This window comes from Mobula birostris, chromosome 2 (assembly GCF_030028105.1).
Source record: "Mobula birostris isolate sMobBir1 chromosome 2, sMobBir1.hap1, whole genome shotgun sequence".
NCBI lineage: Eukaryota > Metazoa > Chordata > Chondrichthyes > Myliobatiformes > Myliobatidae > Mobula > Mobula birostris.
Genome location: NC_092371.1, coordinates 169,525,832 through 169,549,896, shown reverse-complemented (window position 1 = coordinate 169,549,896; position 24,065 = coordinate 169,525,832). Strand labels below are relative to the sequence as shown.

The 24,065-nt window shown below is 41.4% G+C and overlaps 1 protein-coding gene across 1 annotated transcript; it reads right to left on the bottom strand.

The window, feature by feature from the left end:
* Window positions 1–451: 451 nt before the first annotated feature.
* On the bottom strand, window positions 452–15,029 carry ntpcr (nucleoside-triphosphatase, cancer-related). Its single transcript, XM_072278198.1, has 5 exons — window positions 14,896–15,029; window positions 2,761–2,923; window positions 2,562–2,667; window positions 1,519–1,728; window positions 452–1,061 (listed from the first exon to the last, which is right to left on the bottom strand). Exons 1-5 carry the CDS (start codon window positions 14,927–14,929, stop codon window positions 981–983), a joined length of 594 nt encoding a protein of 197 aa, XP_072134299.1. The 5' UTR covers window positions 14,930–15,029; the 3' UTR covers window positions 452–980.
* Between the last annotated feature and the right edge of the window lie 9,036 nt (window positions 15,030–24,065).

The following is a 24,065-nucleotide window of genomic DNA, read 5'->3' as shown; positions in this document are numbered from 1 at the left end:
TAATGATACACCGGACCATTGTACAGCATTATGACAGAGGAATTTAACAGGCTCTTATATAGGCACATGAGTATGGCGAGATTGAAAGGATACGGAGTGTAGGTAGAAACAATTAGATGTCATTAGTTTAATTAGTTTGGCACACCAGTGTAAGGCAAAGGGCCAATTCCTAATATATTATGTTCTAATCAGCCCTCTTGACCAATGCCTAGGGTTTGATGATGTTATAATAACTACAATTTTTCTTTGCAATTGTATCTCACTAAGTATAAAAATATAATGAAGATCTGGAATTTTACTAAATAGCAACATTTACAGAACAATTAAAGAGTGATTTTTGGTTTGCTTTTGTCTTATAGGATTATAAATTTCAATAGATTAACAATAGAGCAAAACCAAAACATATGCAGAATCAAACAGATATTTTAAATCAATAACTCAAACTACAAACTTTTGTACTTCCAGGAATTTATTCAAGATTGGGTGGAGGGAGCAACCTTAATACAGTATTCAAACAAGTTTCATTACCAAGACAAAAATAATTACCAGAGATACTGAAAACAAATGAACTTTCTAACATTTAGAAAATCTTCATTTTTAAATAATTTCCTGTTGAAGGACTAGCAATGCTCTCCCACAAACATATTCAGCACACTTTGAGATCCTTCACTATACAAAAAAGCAAATGCCAACACATTCTTCTAAGTATTCAGTGCAAAATTAAACACACACATAAATCAGGGGGTAAGTAAAAACAACCACTTTTATATACAAGAGCAAATTATCATATTATCTTGGAAACTGAAAGAGCAAGTTGAAGTATTTGAAATCCATAATCATTACTGAAGGTTGCTTTGAAAAAAAAAACAAAAATATCTAAAGCATAAAACAAAACTAAGGCCCATCAACACCTGTGCTGTTTACAGAGCACATACATCGTATAATTATCACAATCCAAATCTCAGATTCTTGATAACTCTTCAGTCTCCATTCAGCTTTCTGCAGTCTTGCACCGTTGCAATAATCTCTTTAACAATACTGTTCCTATTATCCTTTGTAATCTGGAAATAAAAAATAATGTTTAGTAGTTTTTTTATATATATATATATATATTACACTCTAAATTATTTTAAAACCTGGGAGTACATATGGAAAAGTTTGTATTAATCAAAATTTCTAGTAGTTATGTACTCCAGCATAGAGGTATATTTTGAAAATACTTATATTTTACTGCTTATTATTCAATAGTTTCCACAATACTGAAATCTGTCAGCTTTGCTATTAACCTACAGGAACTACAGAGAAAGAAGCACATTAGAGAGTTACCCTGTTAATCTATTGATTTCTCTGATGGCACTAACAATGTTCATATTTCCAAATAGAAAAATAGAGGGCTATAGGTAAGCCTAGTAATTTCTAAGGTAGCAACATGTTCAGCACAACTTTGTGGGCTGAAGGGCCTGTATTGTGCTGTATGTATTCTATGTTTCTATGAAATGTCAATATTCAAGTACTTACATTGAAGATTTTAACATCTCTTCTGCTTCTGATTTCTTCCACAAGTCCCAAAGGTTTTCCCTTAGGGACCGGAATAGTTCCAAGTATAGTGGCACCAGTTCCATCTAGGATTTGACGTACACCCTGGATAAAGGATTGACTAAAGAGCTCCATTTTCCCTATCTCGTCTATCACATATACCTTTTTTTCTTTGTCATCTTTGCCATTAACCTACAGGAATTATAGAGAAAGAAGCACATTAGAGTGTTACCCTGTTAACCTATTGATTTCTCTAATGGCACTAACAATGTTCATATTTCCAAATAGCAATTTTTTCTAACTGTCACAACTAGTCAGTAACGTCTTCTACTTTAATCTGAATCTTCATGAGAGTGAATTTATAAAGATTAGCTGTATTTATCATGTGCATATCAAAACATACAGTAGTGAAATGCGTCATCTGTGTCGAAGATGTACTGGGGGCAGCCTGCAAATATTGCCATGCTTCCAGCACCAACAAAACACTAACCCTAACTCATACGTCTTTGAAATGTAGGAAGAAACCAGAGCACCAGGCGGAAACCCACACGATCGGGGAGAATGTACAAATTCTTCTACAGACGACTGATGGAATTAAACACTGATCTTACAGCTGGCACAATAAAGTGTTAAGTGTTGCACCTCCACATAGTTAAAGATTAAAGAGATTAGCTTTATTTATCACATGTACATTGAAACATACAGTGAAATGCGTTGTTTGGGTCAGACCAAGCATATGCTGCGGACAGCCTGCTTCTGGCATCAACACATCATGCTGATAACTTACTGTCTTTAAGTCTTTGGTATGTGGGAGGAAACCAGAGCACCTGAGAAAACCCGCGCAGTCACAAGTAGAATGTACAAACTCCTAACAGTCAGCAACAGAAATTGAACCTTGGTCGCTGATGCTGTAAAGCATTATGCTAACCCCTACACTACCACGCTGCCCTCTTTCCCTTCGCTGCAACTGACGGGAAACAAATCCAGTAGCAGTGAATTATTCAAGATCAAAACTCACCACCTACTTTTGTGAGAAGTGGGAGAGCCAGGCACTCAAAGGATGGAATATCTACTACATATTGACCAACTCTGCACTCGCATCTTCCACTGCTCAAAGTACCTGTATCATCCCTTGGGGACAAGAAATCACAACTTTTAAAACTGAGTAAGCACGTTACCCCTTAGAAAAAACTTCAAAGATTTGTAGAATGAAAACAATTTTACCTAGTTCTGGACAAAGTTCCTCGCTCACCAGATACTGTAACAACATCAAATCCAATTCTTCTTCCATTTTTCCTGACTTCTTCAGTATAAAATCCATCAATAGGAACCCCATAAGATTTCAAGACATCTATGGTTTTGTGAATTAAGGTTGTTTTACCAACACCTAATGAAACATCAAACAGCATCTTCAGGTTAAATTGAATACATAACTAGTATTAGATGTGAAGTAGACTTTGTGGATTAAATTTAGACCATATGACATAGAACAGAATTAGGTCTGCTATGCCATTCCATCATAGCTGATTTATCAATCCTCTCAACCCCTTTCTCCAGCCTTCCCCATACCCCCCTCCCCCTGTAGCCTTTGCTGCCCTGACACCCATGAGACAGTCCTTGTCGGAGGATCAGAGGTAGAGGGTCAACAACTTTAAATTCCTTCGTTTTATCATTTCCGAGTGCTTGACCTGGGCCCAGTACATAAGTACAATTATGAAGAAAGCACAGCAACACCTCTACTTCCTTAGGAGTTTAACTCTGACAAACTTCTTCAGGTTTGTGGTGGACAGTATGTTGACTGACAACATCTACACAGAGCCTTGCCACAGGAAACCAGCATCCATCATCAGGCCATGCTCTCTTCTTGCTGCTGCCATCAGGAAGAAGGTACAGGAGCCTCTGGATTCACACCACCAGGTTTAAGAACAGTTATGACCCCTCAACTATCAGGTTCTTGAACCAAAGGGCATAACTTCACTCAATTTCACTGACCCCATCATTGAAATGTTCCACAACCTATGGACTCACTTTCAAGGACTCTTCATCTCATGTTCTTGATAATTATCACTTATTTATTTATTATAATTATTAGTAATTCTTTCTTTTTATATTTGCAAAATGTGTTGTCTTTTGCACACCGGTTGAACGCCCAAGTTGATTCGATTATGGTTATTATTCTAATATGGATTTATTGAGTATGTCCACAAGAAAATGAATATCAGGATTGTGAATGGTGACATATATGTACTTTGATATTAAATTCTTTTGGACTTTGAACTTTGACTAATCAAGAACCTATTAACCTAAACTTTAAATATACCCAATGACTTAACCTCCACAACTGTCTGTGGTGATGAATTCCAGATTCACCACCCTCTGGCTAAAGAAATACCTCCTCATTTGAGTTCTAAAAGGACAGCCTTCTATTCTTAGACTGTGCCCTTTGATCGTAAACTCCCCTCCTAAAGGAAACATCCTTTCCACATCCATTCCATAAGGTCTTTTCATTATTCAATAGGTTTCATTGAGATTTCCCCTCATTCTTCTAAAATTTTTACTGCATTTCTCATTCTTTAGATTTTCCTCTCCCTTGGCAACATCCCCAGTCCTTGGAAAACATTGTGTACTCAATGCCATTCTATAATTAAGTAGTTTTTTCCCCTTTTTTTTCAGTAACAGTGGTTTCTCCAGCACTCAATACCTTCCTTAGTGGCTCTGTGACATAAAGAATTCATCACATGAAAGCTTGTTTCCGTGAGAACACTAAATATAACACTGACACAGTTATTACAATTTCTGGTCGTGGTTTTTGAAAAGAAAAATCACACAAATTACAAGTGGATCATTTCCAATGAATAAAAATTAAACCTTCCTTAAAAAGGCAATAAGCTTTTACAGTCCACTCCATCATACATTAAACAATAAAATAATTAGCCGAGTTTAAAACATCAAAGATAAACATTAGCACCATTTCAATCATAGAGCACCTTCAAAGGAAAAGGTACATCCTGTAAAATACGCTATGACTAACATTTCCCTAATTAAAACCGAAAAGTACACTTTATTCTCCCAATTTCTCAAATAATTTACAGGATTCAAACAGCTAGCAGTGTATAAATACAGCATCAGGTTAACTAACTGCAAAAGAAATCCTTAGGTATAGATTTTCATTGATTTTTTAAAATCTTGCAGTGTATATTTTATAGTTAGATGTAAAGAAACTTACGACATTATTCACTCTCCAGATGTTTTACTAGTCTTACTAAGCTTTGCTTGCCAGTCTATTGTTTTTCTTTGGATCTGTATAAATTTTTGATTACACACAAGTAAAGAATCATGGGACAATTATGCGATATGTAAACAACATTTCTTTTTATTTATGATGAATAGTATCTTTTCAGGATTTTGAATATTTCTTACATATTCACTACCATGCTGTAGAAACTATAAAATCCTGAAACAAGTTTGATCAGCTAAGGAAATACATTCTCAGGGATTAGCCATATAACTGATTTCCTTACTTTTATTCCTTCAATAATAACTTGCACATACAGTACACAGACACAAACTGCTGGAGGAACTCAGCATGCCAGACAGCATCTAGGAAAAGAGTACAGTCAGCGTTTCAGGCCGACATTGACTATACTCTTGTCCTAGACGCTGCCTGGCCTGCTGAGTTCATCCAGCATTTTGTGTGAGTTACTCAGATTTCCAGCAACTGCAGATTTTCTCTTGTTTGTAATTGGAATACAGTACTTTTAATAGTGAAATATCTGAAAAATATGTAATGGGATTTTTACCAAAGTTTGAGACAAGCCACATCTTCCTCACTCAAAGATGTCGCATGTTTCAAACATTGGTACTCCTGCCACCAATCGTCGCAGCGCCATCGCCTGAGTGGACAAAGTCAGAGTAGTGATCTTAAAGCTTTAGCTCTTTGAGGCTTCCGCAGAGAGAAGCTTCACTCAGAGAAAACACAGGAAAGAAAAGCTCAAGTTTTTTTCCTTCCCTCCTTTATATTTGCTCAGCTAGGACAGTAGAGATGTCAGGCAGAATAGTAAGATGTTCCTCTTGCGGGATGTGGGAAGGCAGTGAGACCTCCAGTATCCCTAATCACTACAACTGCTAGAAGTGCAGCCAGCTGCGGCTTCTAACAAATTGCATTATGGAGCTGGAGCTGGAACTGGATGAACTGCTAATCATTCAGAAAGCTGAAGGGGTGATAGATTGGACAAATAGAGAGGCAACTACAGCCGAGGTGCAGGACACAGGAAACTGGGTGAAGAAGCCAATGCATAGCCCCCATGACCATCCGCCTCAACAACAGGTACATTACTGTGGAAACTGTCAGGAGAGGAGTCACTGTGGTCGGATCTCTGGCACTGAGTTTGCCTTTGTGACCCAGCAGGGAAGGGGGGGTATAAGCACAGAGTGGTGACAGGGGATTCGTTAGCTATGGAACAGACAGGCATGAGGTTCTGTGAGCAAGGATGAGATTCCCAGATGGTATGTTGCCTCCCAGATGCCAAGTCCGGGATATCTTGGATTGAGTCCTCAGCATTCTTAAGTGGGAGGATGAACAGCCAGAAGTCATGCTCCATGTAGCTACCAACGAGAGGGGTAGGACGAGTGACGAGGTTCTGCATAGGAAGTTCAGGGTGCTAGGTGCTAAGTTAAAGGACAGGACCTCCAGGGTTATGATCTCAGCATTGCTACCCATGCCACGTGCTAGTGAGGCTCAAATTTAATACGTGGTTAAGGAGCTGGTGTAGGAGGGAGGGCATAAGATTTTTGGGTCACTGAGCTCTCTTCCAAGGAAGGTGGGACCTGTACAGAAGGGGCAATTTCCACCTGAACTGAGGGGGACTAATATCCTAGCAAGGTTTATTAATGCTGCACAGTGGAGTTTAAACTAGAGTTGCAGGTGGTGGGAACCAGAGTGCCAGAACAATTAGTGGAAAGGTTGTGGAGGCAGATGTTAAAACCTCAGACAAAGTTAGGACTCAAAAGGTTAAGCATGGTGTGACCCGTGTCCTGAGCTGCCTGTACTTCAATGCAGGAAATATCTTAGAAAAGGTGGATAATAGTGCTGAAGATGAGGTACACTTTGACCACTGGGACCTGAGGAGTGCCGGATTAGTGAAAATGCCGAATTACAGAAGGATCGCATTAAGCATAATCAGTGCCGGATTATCGAAGGAACCGGATTACAGGTCGTCAGATTAGTGAAAGTCGACCTGTAGTTGGTTTACAAAGAGAGGCAATGTCCAGTTTGGAGAGGCTGTTGATAGGGCAAAATTGCAGTCAACAAGATGAGTTGCAATGTAAAGGACAGATAAAATCGAAAAGGGTGAATACAGGACCGATGGTGATGTATCTGAATGCACGCAGTATTTTAAAAAAAGGTAGATGAACTTGCAGCACAGATCTAGATCGGCAGGTATGATGTTGTAGGCATCACTGAATCATAGCTGAAAGATTATAGCTAGGAGCTTAATGTCCAAGGCTACACATCGTATCAAAAGGCTAGACAGTAAGGCAGATCTGTTGGTAAAAAAATGAATTCAGATAATTAGAAAGAGGTGACAGAGGGCTGGAAGATGTTGAATCATTGTGGATAGAGCTAAGGAAATGCAAAGGTAAAAAGACCCTGATGGGGTTTGCATACGGACCCCAAACAGTAGTAAGGATGTGGTTTACAAATTACAACGGGAGATAGAAAATGCATGCCAGAAAGGCAATATTACAACAGTCATGGGGGAATTTCAATATGTAGTTAGATTGGGAAAATCAGGTTGGTGGTAGATTACAGGAGGGGGAATTTCTAGAGTGCCTATGAAATGGCTTTTTAGAGCAGCTCGTGGTTGAGTCCATGGGAGGATCAGCTATTCTGGATTGGGTGTTGTGCAATGAACCAGAATTGATTAAAAGAACTTAAGGTAAAAGAACCCTTAGGGTGTTCATAATGTATCGTAATATGATTGATTTCACCCTGAAATTTGAGGAGGAGAAGCTAAAGTCAGATGTATCAGTGTAACAGTGGAGAAATGGGAATTACAGAGGCATGAGAGGAAGAGTTGGCCAGAATTGATTGGAAAAGAACAGTAGCAGGGATGATAGCAGAGCAGCAATGGCTTGAATTTCTAGAAGCAATTCGGAAGGCACAGGATATATATACATCCCAAAAAGGAAAAAGTATTTTAAAGGAAAGATGACACAACCATTAATAACAGAAGGAGTCAAAGCCAACATAAAAGCCAAAGAGAGGGTATGTAATGGAACAAAAAATAGTGGGAAGTTAGAAGATTGGGAAGCTTTCAAATACGAACAGAAGGCAACTAAAAAATCATTAAGAAGGTAAAGGAGGAATACAAAAGTAAGCTAGGCAATAATATTACTGAAGATACCAAAAATTTCTTCAGATGTATATATAGTGTAGCAGAGTGACGAGTGTGGATATCGCACCACTAGAAAACAATGCCGGAGAGGTAATAATGGGGACAAGAAAATGGCAGACGAACTGATTCAAGTATTTTGCATCAGTCTTCACTGTAGAAGACACTAGCAGTATGGAGGAAGTTCCAGGAGTCAGGGGTCATGAAATTACCATAACTAGAGAGAAGGTGAGATTACATTATTAGATTATGAGAACACTCAGTCCTCTTTTATTGTCATTTAGAAATGCATACATACATTAAGAAATGATACAATGTTCCTCCAGAGTGATATCACAGAAAACAGGACAAACCAAAGACTAACACTGACAGAACCACATAATTATAACATATAGTTACAGCAGAGCAAAACAATACCATAATTTGATAAAGAACAGACCATGGGCCTGGTAAAAAAAAGTCTCAAATCCCGATTGACTCCCAAGTCCCCGATAGCAGGCGTCAAAGGGAGAAACTCCCTGCCATAAGCCTCCAAGGCACCGACAACTGCTGATGCCTTGGAAGCAGCCGACCACAGCCAACACCGAGTCCGTCCATCCAAAAATTTCGAGCCCCTCCCACACAGCCTGCCGAACACCTTTGACCTAGCCCCGGCTGCCGAAACAAGCAACTCTGAGGATTCGGGGCCTTCTGCTCCGGAGATTCCGGTTACCATACAGTAGCAGCGGCAGCGAAGCCGGCATTTCAGAAGTTTCTCCAGATGTTCCTCCGTACTCTCACGTCTGTCTCCATCAAATCAGAATTGTGCACGGTACCCTACTTGACAGATAACAGATATCATTCACCGAAGAGGCCGCGTGTACTGCGTTGCGCCGCTACCTTCTCCTCCTCCTCCTTGGGAAACTGAAAAATTTGAAGGTAGATGGCACCTGGACCAGATGGTGTACACCACAGGGTTCTGAAAGAGGTGGCTGAAGAGATCATGGAGGCATCAGTAATGACCTTTCAAGAATCACTAGATTCTGGAATGGTTCTGGAAAATTCCAAATGTCACTCCACTCTTCAAGAAGGGACAGAGGAAGAAGAAAGGAAACTAAGTACAGTTAATCTGATCTCAGTGATTGGGAAGATGTTGAAGTCGATTATTAAGGATAAGATCTCAGGGTACTTGGAGGCACATGATAAAGTAGGCCATAGTCAGCATGGTTTTTTCAAGGGAAAATCTTGCCTGACTAATCTGTTGAAAATATAACAAGCAGAATAGACAAAGTAGAGTCAGGTGATGCTTTATACCTGGATTTTCAGAAGGCCTTTGACAAGGTGCCACACGAGGCTACTTTACAAGCTAGGAGCACATGGTATTATAAGAAAGATCCTAGTGTGGATAAAGCATTAGCTAATTGGCAGGAGACAAGGCGTAGGAATAAAGGGAGTCTTTTCTGGCTGGCTGCCAGTGACTAGTGGTGTTCCACAGGAGGGTCTGTGTTGGGACTGATTCTTTCTATGTTATATGTCAATGATTTGGATGATGAAATTGATGGCTTTGTTGAAAATTTTGCAGATGATGTAAAGATAGGTTGAGGGGCAGGTAGTTTTGAGGAAGTAGAGAGACTACAGGAGACAGATTAGGAGAATGGGCAAAGAAATGGCAGATGGAATCCAGCATCAAGAAGTGTATGGTCATGCAATTTGGTAGCAGAAATGAAAGGGTTGACTATTTTCTAAATGGAGAGAAAATACAAAAAACTGAAGCACAAAGGGACCTGGGAGTCCTTGTGCAGGATTCCCTAAAGGTTAATTTGCAGGCTGAGTCTGTGATGAGGAAGGCAAATGCAATGTTAGCATTCATTTCAAGAGGACTAGAATGTAATCTTGAAACTTGAGGCATCACTTGGAGTATTGTGAGCAGGTTTGGGCCCTTTATTTTAGGAATAATGTGCTGAAGCTGGAGAATATTCCAGGATTGAATGGCTTGTCATATGAAAAGCGTTTCGTGGCTCTGTGCCTCTATTCACTAGAATTCAGAAGAATGAGGGGTGACCTCACTGAAGGCTATCAAGTGGTGAAAAACCTTGACAGAGTTGATATGGAGAGGATGTTTCCTATAGTGGGAGAGTCTATGATCAAAGGACACAACCTCAGAATAGAGGGGCGTCCATTTTGAACAGAAATGAGGAGGAATTTCTTTAGCCAGAGAGTGGTGAATCTGTGGAATTCTTTGCCACAGGCAGCTGTGGATGCCAAGTCTTTACATTTATTTAAGGCAGAAGTTGATAAGATTCTTGCCTGATCAGGGCATGAAGGGATATGGGGAAAAGGAGGAGATTGGGGCTGAGAGAAAAATTAGATCAGCCATGATGAAATGGCAGAGCAGATGCGATGGGCCAAATAGCCTAATTCAGCTCCTATATCTCATGATCTTATGTTACATTTCTTCAATTGTTCACTGTTAAAAGTACTGTGTTCTGTAGGTCCAAGTTATTATGAAAGGAAAAAAAGAGCAGTTTGGTCAAAATGGTTGATTTTAAGGAGCAACTTAAAGATGAAAGGATGCAAAGTGATTTGACGAAGGGATTTTAGAGCTTTGGGGCTTAGGTAGCTAAGGGCGCAAACACAAGTACTGAAGTTATTAAAATTAAATATATACACGAGCCTAGATTTGAAGAAGTACCAAAGTTATTAAAATTAAATATATACACGAGCCTAGATTTGAAGAAGTGATCTTAAAACTCGCGGAACGGAGTTAGGGAGTTCCAGATCACAATTTCAACTATGTATTATCAGCATGTACTTCCAATTCCATCCTGCTGTTGGTATCTGCACATCTTTTAACGGAACAATGTAACTAACGTGACAGTAAGGTATTACATCGATTCCATTATACAAGTGGTTAAAGGCATTTAAAATGGAAACGTGAAACAAGAGTAGAATGAATGTATTTGACATCTGGACTGAATCATATTCCCAGCCCAAACACTCACTTGAATATTATATTTGGTTTTTGACTTAGACCATAAGACCTTAAGACTTAGGAGCAGAAATGGGCCATCTGGCCATCGAGTCTGCTCTGCCATTCAGTCATGGCTGATCCCCTTTTTCTTCCTCCTCAACCCCAGTTCCCAGCCTTCACCCCGTAACCTTCGATGCCATGTCCAATCAAGAACCTATCAGTCTCTGCCTTAAATACACTCAACGACCTAGCCTCCACAGCTGCATGTGGCAACAAATTCACCACCCTCTGGCTAAAGAAATTTCTTGCATCTCTCTTTTGAAAGGGCGCCCCTCTATCCTGAGGCTGTGCTCTCTTGCCCTAGACACTCCGACCATGGGAAACAACTTTTCCACATCTACTCTGTCTAGGCCTTTCAACATTCGAAAGGCTTCAATGAGAACCCCCCTCATCCTTCCGAACTCCAGCAAAAACAGTCCCAGAGCTATCAAACGTTCCTCGTATAATAACTCTTTCATTCCTGGAATCATCCTTGTGAACCTCTTCTGGACCCTCCCCAACGCCAGCACATCTTTTCTACGATGAGCAACCCAAAACTGTTCACAATACTCAAGGTGAGGCCTCACCAGTGCCTTATAAAGCCTCAGCATCACATCCTTGCTCCCGTATTCGAGACCTCTTGAAATTAATGCTAACATGGCATTTGCCTTCCTCACCACCAACTCAACCTGCACATTAACCTTCGGGATGTTCTGCACAAGGACTCTCAAGTCCCTCTGCATCTCAGATTTTTGGATTTTCTCTTTGTTTAGAAAATAGTCTACACGTTTATTTCTACTACCAAAGTGCATGACCATGCATTTTCCAACATCGTATTTCATTTTCACTTTCTTGCCCATTCTCCTTATCTAAGTCTTTCTGCATCCTACCTGTTTCCTCAACACTACCTGCCCTCCACCAATCTTCATATCATCTGCAAACTTGGCAACAAGCCCATCTATTCCATCAGCTAAATCATTTATATAGAGCATAAAAAGAAGTGGTCTCAACACTGACCCCTGCGGAATTCCACTAGTCAGACACCCAACCAGAAAAGGATCCTTTTATTCCCATCAGCCATTGCTCTAACCATGTAAGTAACTTTCCTGTAATACCATGGGCTTTTAACTTGGTAAGCAGCCTCATGTGTCGCACCTCGTCAAAGGCCTTCTGAAAGTCCAAATATACAACACCCACTGCATCCCTTTTATCTATCCTACGTGTAATCTCCTCAAAGAATTCCAACAGGTTCATCAGGCAGGATTTTCCCTGAAGCAAACCATGCTGACTTTGTAGTATCTTGTCCTGTGTCACCAAGTACTCCATCACCTCATCCTTAACAATGGACTCTGACTTCTTCCCAACCACTGAGGTCAGGCTAACTGGTCTATAACTTCCTTTCTGCTGCCTTCCTCCTTTCTTAAAGAGCACAGTAACATTTGCAATTTTCCAGTCCTCTGGCACCATGCTAGAGTCCAATGATTTTTGAAAGATCATTTCTAATGCCACCACCATCTCTAACGCTACCTCCTTCAGAACCCTAGGGTGCAGTTCCTCTGGTCCAGGTGACTTATGTACCTTTAGGTCTTTCAGCCTTTTGACCACCTTCTCTTGTAACAGTAACTGCACCCAATTCTCTTCCCCACACACTAACAACAGACTTCTAACAAAATAGATTTATGACATTTAAAGAGTTGCTACGTTTCCTGAAATAATGCATGATAATCTGATTAAAAGTGTGCATGCCTGCACAAAAACAACTGTAAATATAATTTATTCCATTTTTGTTTTGCTTTTTCAGGATGCAGGCAGAAATTGCCAGGGCTCTAGCAGAGATATTTTAATCACCCTGAGTGACAGGAGAGAAACCAGAGGATTGGAGGATAGCTAATGTTGTTTTGCTGTTTAAGAAAAGCTCTAAGCATAAACCAGGAAATTATAGGCCAGTGAGTTTGACATCAGTAGTGGGAAAGTTATTGGGGGGTTATTCCAAGGGACCAGATACATAAGTATTTGGATAGACACGGACTGATAAGTATAGTCAACACGGCTTCATGGTTGGTAGGTCATGTCTAACCAACCTTAATAGTTTTTGGAAGAAGTTGCCAGGAAAGTGGATAAAAGCAAGTCAGTGAATGTTGTCCACATGGACCTTAGCAAGGCCTTTGACAGAGTCCTGCATGGAAGATTGGTCAAGAAAGTTCAGTCGCTCAGTATTCAAGATGAGGTAGTTAATTGGATTAGACATTTGTCTTTGTGGGAGAAGCCAGAGAATGGTAGTAGACAGTTCCCTCTCTGACTGAAAGCCTGTGACTAGTACAGTGCCACAGGGAATGGTACTGGGTACATTGTTGTTTGTCATCTATATCAATGATCTGGATGATAAGGTGGTCAGTGGATCAGCAAATTTGCAGATGACACCAAGATTGTGGGTGCAGTGGACAGTGAGGAAGGCTATCATAGCTTGCTAACAGATCTGGATCAGCTGGAAAATAGGGCAGAAAATTGGCAGATGGAATTTAATGCAAACAAGTGCGAGGTGTTGCACTTTAGTAGGACCAACAAGGTTAGGTGTTATACAAGTGAACGATACGGCACTGAGGAGTGTGGGAGAACAACAGTATCTGGGAATGCAGGCCAACAATTTGTTGAAATTAGCATCACAGGTAGATAGGGTCGTCAAAAAAGTTTTTGGCACATTGGCCTTCATGTACTGAGTGCAGGAGATAGGATGTTATGTTGAAGTTGTATAAGGCGTGGGTGAGGCGTAATTTGGAGTATTGTGTGCAGTCTTGGTCACCTACCTACAGGAAAGATGTAAATAAGGTTGAAGGAGTACAAAAAAAATTACAAGGACGTTGCCAGGTCTGGAGGACCTGAGTTATAAGGAAAGATTGAATAGGTTACGACTTATGGGAACATCATGGGAAACTTCTTCACTCGGGATCGTGAGAGTGGGGAACAAGCTGCCAGCACAAGTGGTGCATTGAGCTTAATTTCAACATTTAAGCAAAGTTTGGATAGGTACATAGATGGCGGGGGTACGGAGGGCTATAGTCCCAGTGCAGGTCGATGTGAGTAGGCAGTTTAAATGGTTTCAGCATAGACTAGTTAGGCCAAAGGACCTTTTTCTGTGTTGTACGATGTGGACAATGATATGTAGGCTTTTATATGCAAAGCCTGCATTTTCTGTTCATTCGTAAGTGCCCTTTAAAACATGCAGTCAAATCAGAATAGACACGTGGTGAAAATGGAGTTAGAAGAGGGAAGAAAAATCTCTTCATATATACGTACATAAAAAAATAAAGTTTCATTTATCCTAGCATCTGCAGACTTTCCCTTGTTTTTCACTTATCCTCCCAATGTTTGTTTAAGTAGTTTCCTTTCTTGTCATATGCACCAATTAAATTCCTAGCTCATGTGAAACAGTAAACACTATACATAGTAAATAATAAACAATAATTACAGCAACAAGCGAACAACAGAATGGTGCAAGATAGTACTGTAATGCAAAAACAAATGCTTACGTGACGACAGATACTCCCCCCCTCCCCCAAAAAAACCTCGTGGAAAAGCAAATCGGTAAGATTAGCTATGACAAAGTGGAGCAAGTTCCGCCCTCTTCTCCTGGGATTATAACACTTGGGTTAAACTGAGTTTATCTCAATCTGTTCTCAAACAAGGGCTCTACTACAAATAGTATTGCCCGAGGTATGGAAAATGTTACCCAAGCTCGAATCTGGCGACATGGGTAATAATGTCATAAATATTACTCCCCCGCGTTCAAATTAAGTAAATTGATGATGTCTTGAAATGGGACGAAAATCACTACCGAGCCTGCTTGCATCAAAGACCCACGATCAGTAATAGAAAAGGGCTAGAAAAGGTACGGATTGGGAGCAGGCCGCTGCTCTGTTGTTTTCTTACACCAGACACGAACTGGAGCGCCGGGACTCGCTTTAAAGCGGAAAGTACCTGGCGGGCCCGTCAGGAAAACGTGGCGTCCCATCACCGGCACCCACCGTCACCTGGCCAACGACCGCGCAACGTCACCGAGCACCGCGCTGTCACCTGACTCCCGAGTCCGGCGTCTGACGTCACCCAACATGGTGGGACGGAGGTGATGGGGAGGGGGAGGGGAGTGCGCGTGCGCAGTTGTGGTCGCCAGCTTGGCCGCCAAAACTGCATGTGGTTGTAGTGCGTGCTTTACCCTGTAATGTATTACCAACGGGTCTCTCCACATCAATAGCTGTCTCATTCTTTCCCCCACACCGATCAGAATCAGGTTTAATATCACTGATATATATCACATATATGTCACACCGATCAGAATCAGGTTTAATATCACTGATTAATATCACATATATGTCATGAAGTGTATTATTTTGTGGCAGCTATACAGTGCAATACATAAAAAACCTGTAAGTGCCTTATGTTGATGGGAAAGACGTGGGCTGGAATGTCCGTTTCTCTCCATAGGTGCTACGTTACCTGCTGAGTTCCCCCAGCGTGTTGTGTGTTGGGACCAGAATCATTGACTACTTCAGGTATTTCAGACTAAGGAGCTGGTGGTAGACCTGAGGAGAGCTAAGGTACTGGTGACCCCTGTTTCCATCCAGGGGGTCAGTGTGGACATGGTGGAGGATTACAAATACCTGGGGGTACGAATTGACAATAAATTGGGCTGGTCAAAGAACACTGTGGCTGTCTACAAGAAGGGTCAGAGCCATCTCTATTTCCTGAGGAGACTGAGGTCCTTTAACATCTGTTGGACGATGCTGAGGATGTTCTACGAGTCTGTGGTGGCCAGTGCTATCATGTTTGCTGTTGTGTGCTGGGGCAGCAGGCTGAGGGTAGCAGACACCAACAGAATCAACAAACTCATTCGTAAGGCCAGTGATGTTGAGGGGATGGAACTGGACTCTCTCACGGTGGTGTCTGAAAAGAGGATCCTGTCCAAGTTGCATGCCATCTTGGACAGTGTTTCCCATCCACTACATAATGTACTGGTGGGCACAGGAGTACATTCAGCCAGAGACTCATTCCACCAAGATGCAACACAGAGCATCATAGGAGGTCATTCCTGCCTGTGGCCATCAAACTTTACAACTCCTCCCTTGGAGGGTCAGACACCCTGAGGCAATAGGCTGGTCCTGGACTTATTTCCTGGCATAATTTACATATTACTATTTAACTATTTATGGTTTTATTACTATTTAATTATTTCTGGTGCAACTGTAATGAAAACCAATTTCCCCCCGGATCAATAAAGTATGACTATGACTATAATTACTCCCCCTTTCCAGCCATGCTGGTAGGCCAAATCAAATGTAGTGAGGAATCAGCACATAGGAGGGAGATTGAAAATCTGGCTGAGTGGTGCTACAGCGACAACCTCTTACTCAATGTCAGCAAGACCATGGAGCTGATTATTGATCGCAGGAGGTGGCAACCTGAGGTCCATGAGCCTGTCCTCATGGGAGAATCAAATAGGCAGAGGGTCAATAACTTTAAATTGTGGAGTGTTATATTTTCAGAGTACCTGCTCTGGGCCTAGCATATAACTACAATTATGAAGAAAGCACGCCGGCGCTTCTACTTTCTTAGGAGTTTGCGAAGGTTTGGCATGCCAACTAAAACTGACAAATATCTACGGCTGTGTAGTGGAGAATATATTGACTGGCTGACTCATAGCCTGGTATGGAAATGCCAGTGCCCTTGAATGGAAAACCCAACAAAAAAGTGGTGGGTATGGCCCATTCCATCATGAGTAAAACCATTGAGCACATCTACATGAAGTGTTGTCACAGGAAAACATCATCCACCATCAGGTCCTCCACCACCCAGGTCATATTCCCTTTTTGCTGCTACCATCAAGAAGATACTACAGGAGACTCAGTACTCATGCCACCAGGTTCAGCGGCAGTTATTACCACTCAACCATCAGGCTCTTGAACCAAAGGCAATAACTTCACTTGCCACATCATTGAGATGTTCCCACAACCTGTGAACTCACTTGGTGACATATACACTGTGTACATCGATAACAAATTTACTTTGAACTTTGAACATTCTCTTCTGCACACTATCCACTCTTGCCATGAAGGGCATATCCAAGGAAAGCCAAATGTCACCAAGATGTAGGACCACTTCCCCAGCAGCTGATCGTGGGAGATCCTGTACAAAAACACAAATTAAGTTGATCAACATACAAGAGACCAGTGATGATTCGATCTGGAGCTGATTTAGTGCAATAGACCTGCGCTGTCAGGATCTCAATGCTGCAAGTTTCTGCAACTCCAGAAATCTGATTAAAATTGAGAAAGGTTAGTGTGTCCTTTGCTGAGGGAGACCAATCAATGTTGTCAGGTTGCCTAAATTCTTAGAAGGTTTTATGATTAATAACCCTTCAAACCCAGTGAATAAACTACTGTATAATCCTTACAGTAAATTCATAAAGACTATAAGACATAAGAGTGAATTAGGCCATTTACCTTCAAGTCTGTTCTGTCATTTGCTGATTTATTTTCCTTCTCAACCCCATTACCATGCCTTCTCTCTGTAACTATTGACAGCCTTACTAAGTAAGAACCTGTCAACCTTCACTTTAAATATACTCAAAGAGCTCAGCCATCCAGCATTGAATTCCAGATTCATCACGCTTGGCTAAAGAAATTCTCCTCATCTCTCTTCTAATGGGATTTTCTTTTATTCTGAGAATGTGCTGTCTGATCCTAGATTCTCTCACTATTGGAAATATCCTCTCCATATCCAACGTATCTATATTCAGTAGATTTCAATGAGATCCCCCTCATTCTTCTGAACTCCAGCGAATACTGGTTCAGAGCTATCAAATGCTCCTCATGCATTAACCCTTTCATTGCTAGGATCATTCTTGTAGACCTCCTCTGGACCCTTTCCAATGCTGGCACATCCTCTCTTAGATATGGGATCCAAAACTCTTCACTGTACTCCAAATGTAGTCTAACCAAAGCTGTATAAGTGAGATTAATTACAGTTTATAAAAATTCACAACTCTCAAAAATTGAAATTCTGTTCAAATATGCAATATTCAAAGTTAAAAGTACATTTATTATCAAAATATGTATATGTCACCATATACTACCCTGAGATTTGCTTTCTTGCAGGTGTTCACAGTAGAACAAAGAAATACAATAGAATAAATGAAAAACTACACACAAAGACTGGCAAACAACCAACATGCAAAAGAAGACAAACTGTAAATACCAAAAAAGATAAATAATAATAATAATAAACAAGTAAATAATTAATGCTGAGCACATGAGTTGTTGAGTCCTTGAAAGTGAAAGTGAGTTGAAATTGAGAATTGTAACCAGTTCTTAATTTTATTGGCCAATTTATTCTTAAAAGAGATTAGCCATCTGTAAAAAGCCTGTCTAGCATGCTGTTCATACAGATCAATTCATTACACAGTACATTGAGGCAATGCAAGGGAAAACCATAAAAGAAGGCAGGATAAAGTGTTGCAGATTCAGAAAAAGAGCAGTGCAGGTAAACATAAGATACAGGTTCGTAACAAGGTAGATTGTGAGGTAATGAGTCCACCTTGTACTAGGGAATCATTCAATAGTCTTATAGCCATGGGGTAGAAACGGTCTTTCACCTAGTGGTACATGCCTTCAAGCTTTTGTATCTTCTGCACAATGGAAAAGAGGGAGAAGAGAGAATGGCCAGGACGGGTGGTCTTTGATTCTGCTGGTTGCTTTATCAGGCAGTGAGAAGTGTAGACAGAGTTCATGTGTTCTCTGTCCTTTGGTCTGCATTGTCCAGTTGATCAGGAACTGAGATTGGAGGCAAATTTGAATGTATAGCTTGAAGTTTTTTTTTTGAAATTCATGACAGTCAAGTATTAAATACAAAGTATGTCAGTTGTAATAAACCAGATTCTGATTCTGAACTATTACATATCATTCTCTTCATACTATTTACCTGTTTTTCATTTTTTAAATCTCTTTGAAATTAACTTTTGTATGGTCAACCATGACTGAATACACTTACTAATTTTTCCTTTGAACAAAATTCTATTATGGACATTAATTTCTAAAGTTCCTTTTGCCTTTACTTTCCTTTTGGCCAGATTGTGTTGAAAGTTAGCTCTCTTTTCTTTGCAAGGAACTTTATAGAGCTCTGCTCCTTTGAACCATATCTGATTTGTTTCCCACACTCTCTTTAAACTCACTGATGTCTTGTCACCCACACTCCCTTTAAGTTTATTCACTGGAATATGTTTCATTGCTCTGTGTAGGTTTTAAATAAAAGTGAATTATATCTGTGATGATAGTCGAAAAGATCTTCTAGTCAAGCAGATCTAAAGTCCCAAGAAAACCCCATTAAATGATATTTAGCATATTCTGTTCCCTCATCCTCTTTGCCAAATACATTATCTCATACTTCTCTGAATTGATTTCCATTCACCAAATTGTGTCTGCCCATTGACAGCTTCCTGCAATTCTGAAACTGCTAATTTCATCAACAAGCTTCTTAGTTATGATCCCTACATTTAATTGATAAATGTTCACAAAAGGGAAGAGATCTGTTATTAAGTGCTTCAGAGCCAACTATGCACAGCTCTCCAGTCACTATAACTCCCTGCCTTTGCTTTCTTCTATTGAGCCAACTCATAATACAACTCACCTGAGCAACGCACACAAAATGCTGGAGGAACTCAGCAGGTCAAGCAGCACCTCTGGAAATTAATAAAGAGTGGACATTTCAGTCTGAGACTCTTTTTCAGGACTCGAAAGGAAGGGGGAAGATGTCAGAATAAGGGGGTGGAGGAAGGGGAAGGAGGATAGTTAGAAGGTGATAGATGAAGCCAGATGGGTAGGAAAAGTAAAGGGCTAATGAGAAAGGAATCTGATAGGAGAGAAGAGTGGACCATAGGAGAAAGGGAAGGAGGAGGTGACCCAGGGGGAGGTGATAGGTGGATAAGAAGAGGTAAGAGGCCAGAGTGGGAAACAGAAGAAGAGGGGAGGGGGAAGGAACTTTATTTTGTCAGAAGAAGAAATCAATATTCGTGCAATCAGGTGGGAGGCTACCCAGATGGAATGTAAAGTGCTGCTCCTCCACCCTGAGGGTGGCCACATTGCGGAACTAGAGGAGGCCATTGACTGACTTAGCGGAACAGGAACGTGAATCGGATTTAAAGTGTTTGGCCTCTGGAAAGTTCTGCTTTTGTCAGACAGAGTGTAGGTTCTTGATGAAGCAGTCCCCCAATTTACGATGTGTCTCACCAATGTAGAGGAGGCCACATTGGGAGCACCCGACACAATAGACGACCCCAGGAGATTCGCAGGTGAAGTGTTGCCTCACCTGGAAGAACTGTTTGGGGCCCTGAATGGAGGTGAGGGAGGAAATAAATGGGCTGCTTGCAGGAATAAGTGCCGGGAGGGAGATTAGTTGTGAGGGACAAATGGACAAGGGAATCACAGGGAATAAAAAGCGAATAAAAAAAGTGAGGGAAGGGGAAGGGGGATAGCTAGAAAGTGATAGGTGATGCCGGGTGGGTGGGGGAGGGGGTGAGTAAGAAGCTGGGAGATGATGAGTAGAAAAGGCAAAGAGCTGGAGAAGAAAGAACCTGATAGGAGAGGAAAGTGGATTATGGGAGAAAGGGAAGGAGGAGGGACATCGGGGGGGAAGTGATAGGTCGGCGAGGAAAAGAAGTAAGACGCCAGAGTGGGGAAATGAAGAAGAGGGAAGGAGGAAGGGGAAAGAAACAACTGGAAGTTGGAGGAATCAATGTTAATGCCATCAGGTTGGAGACAGAATATGAGGTTTTGCTCCTCCAACCTGAGAGTGAACTCTCCACTCTCCCTTATATCCTATGGTTGCTTTTGGATCGGGACTACAGAGCGTCGTGGGAGCTGAATTCCGAAGGAAGGCAGTTTTTTAAAAAACTTCGAGTGCAAGAAGGACAAGACTGCGCAGGTGCGTAATGTCAACAGAACAGCACAGAGAGTTTAAAAAGGAGACCACCCTATACAGCAGGCAGCGGAGTGAGTGGGAGCAGAGTGTAGGACTTTGGCTTCAACGGGCTTCGGCGGTAAACGGGAAGAGGTGAGAGCGCAGCACCAACTTATTTTTTCTCCTCCCCCCATTTCGCGAATCGGCCCGCACAGACAGGAACAGCAGGTGTCATACAGCTAACGGTACGAGCTAACGGTTTAAAAAAGTTTGCTTGTTTGGTGAGGTAAATGGGTGAATAGACTTATGTTTGCTGTTTCATTTCTGTAGAATTAGATAGCATGCCTACAGGGTTAGTGCTTTGTTCAGGGTGTCAGATGTGGGAATCCTGGGAGACCTCCAGCCTCCCTGATGGCCACATCTGCGCCAGGTGCACCGAGATGCAGCTCCCCAGAGACCGTGTTAGGAATCTGGAGCTGCAGCTTGATGACCTACTGCTTATCAGGGAAAGTGAAGGGGTGATAGACAGGAGCTACAGGGAGGTAGTCATTCCTAGGCTACAGGGGTCAGAAAACTGGGTCACTGTCAAGAGAGGGAAGGGAAATGCCCGGATAGTGGAGAGCACACCTGTGGTTGTCCCCCTCAGCAACAAACATCTTGTTCTGGATGCTGTTGAGGGGGATGACCTGACAGGGGATGCCACGGTGACCGGGTCTCTGGCACTGAGCCTGGCGCTGTTGTGCAGGAGGGAAGGAGGGAGAAGAGGAATGCGGTAGTCGTAGGGGATTCCATAGTCAGGGGAACGGACAGGAGATTCTGTGAGCCTGACAGAGATACCCACATGGTGTGTTGCCTCCCAGGTGCCAGGGTACGGGATGTCTCGGATCGGGTCCTGAATATTCTGAAGGGGGACGGTGAGCAGCCAGTTGTCTTTGTACATGTTGGTACCAATGACATAGATAGGACAAAGGAGGAGGTTCTGAAGAGAGATTTCCAGGAATTAGGAAGGAAGCTGAAAAGCAGGACCTCCAGGGTAGTAATCTCGGGATTGCTACCTGTGCCACGTGCTAGCGAGGGCAAGAATAGTAGGATCAGGCAGATGAATGCGTGGCTGAGAGACTGGTGTAGGGGGCAGGGCTTCAGATTCTTGGATAATTGGGATCTCTTCTGGGGGAAGTATGACCTGTTCAAAAAGGACAGGTTACACTTGAACCCGAAGGGGACCAATATCCTGGCGGGAAAGTTTAATAGAGCTGTTAGGGAGGGATTAAACTAATTTGGCAGGGGGATGGGAACCAGAATGACAGAGCGGAGGAAGGGGAAAACAGAAATAAATCTAAGATAGTGAGCAGTAAAGATGTCAGGAAAGACAGGCAGGTGATGGGGCAAATTTGTAGCCATTGGGATGAGTTGCAGTGCAATAAAGTTGCAGTGAAATCAAAGCGAAAAGTATCAAATACTGGTCTTAAGGTGTTATACTTAAATGCACGCAGCATAAGGAATAAGGTGGATGATCTTGTCGTACAGCTAAAGATTGGCAGGTGTGATATTGTGGCCATCACTGAGAACTGGCTAAAGGATGCATGTCTCTGGGAGCTGAACATCCAGGGATACACGGTGTATTGGAAGGATAGGAAGGTAGGCAGAGGGGGAGGCGTGGCTTTATTGGTAAGAAATGATATTAAATCATTAGAAAGAGGTGATATAGGATCGGAAGGTGCAGGATCTTTATGGGTTGAGCTAAGAAGTAGCAGGGGTAAAAGGACCCTGATGGCAGTTATTTATAGGCCTCCAAACAGCTGCAGGGATGTGGACTACAAATTACAACTGGAAATAGAAAAGGCTTGTCAGAAGGTTTGTCATGCTGCACACTACATGTTACTATGCATTTTGAATTATATTTTATGAATTTATTTATGGTAATATTTTGTTTTATCTGCTGTGTGTGATACTATACATGTTTTAAGGATGCACTGTGGTCCGGAGGAACATTGTTTTGTTTGGTCTTATATAGGAACAGTCAGATTACAATAAGCTTGAACTTGAACTTCCAAGACTGAGATACCCTACCAAAATAGGGCAAACTGATGTCAATCCACAATCACTGTAATTGTGTGCTGACACCTGTTTCCATACTTTGAGCTAATTTCTCGACTTCTCATATTGGTACCTAATAATGCAGCTTATGCCTTCATTCCTGTGATCTGGGTATTGTAACAGTATCTAGAATATGTAGTTATTCAGTGGCATGATTTATATCGTTCTTATAATATGAAAGCTGTTATGTGTCCCACTTATTCCTACTAGCCTAATTTGTTGTCTGACATGAAGAGACAGTGAGGCAGAGGTTTAATAGCCTCAGTAACTAGGATTCTGAAACATTACAGGATTATTCTAGCAAACTGCTTATGTATTCATTGTTATGGCTTTTATAGCATGGAATAAATTGTAGCAAGCATTTTGTTCATGTTACCATAAACCTGATGTATCTGTATATTTCTCACATCACATTGTATAGAGAAGGTTAAAATGCAGAAATGGGCTTTAATCTGGAAGTTTTCATCACATAAAGTGAAGTGATCATTAAAAGAACCTCAACTGCCATTCCTGGTAAGTCCATTAAAATAATGAACCCGGCTAGTAGTGCAGCAGTTGAGTTATTTCTCTTAATTACTGGTTTAGCTTCACTTGTAATATGGTACCACATATAATAATCAAGAACAGAATTAGCAGTTACCTGGCATAGTTTGGACTGATTAGTGAAAGCCAGCATGGATTTGCAAAAAAAACAAATCAAGTCTAACCAGCTTTGTAGAGTTATTGTTTTAATGCAGTAATAGAATGAATTAATGAGGAAATACAATCAGCATGGACCCCCAAAAGGCATTTGGAAAGCACCCATAAAATAAGTAAGCTTGTCATCAAGACTGAAGACTATAAAAGATTTGGTAGCAGCATGGATAGAAAATTGACTAGGTAATAGGAAACAAATAAGACATTCCCCAGGTTTCAGCAGGGTTCCATTCCTGAGAACTATTCATAACCCAAAATATATGTTGGAATTGCTGAAGGTAGCATAGCAGGGGTGGCATGGTAGTGTAACAGTTAGTGTAATGGTTTACAATGCCAGCTGTAAAAGCAAGGTTGAGTTTCTGCCGCCAACTGTAAAGAGTTTGCACGTTTTCCCATGACCACATGAC

Excerpts from the sequence above, each read along its gene's own strand:
- ntpcr (XM_072278198.1), bottom strand. The coding sequence starts at position 14,929 with ATGGGACGCCACGTTTTCCTGACGGGCCCGCCAG. Across the intron at positions 2,668-2,760 it reads GGAACTTTGTCCAGAACTAG|GGATGATACAGGTACTTTGA; the intron begins GTAAAATTGTTT and ends CTTGTCCCCAAG. Across the intron at positions 1,062-1,518 it reads GAGATGTTAAAATCTTCAAT|ATTACAAAGGATAATAGGAA; the intron begins GTAAGTACTTGA and ends TTTTATTTCCAG.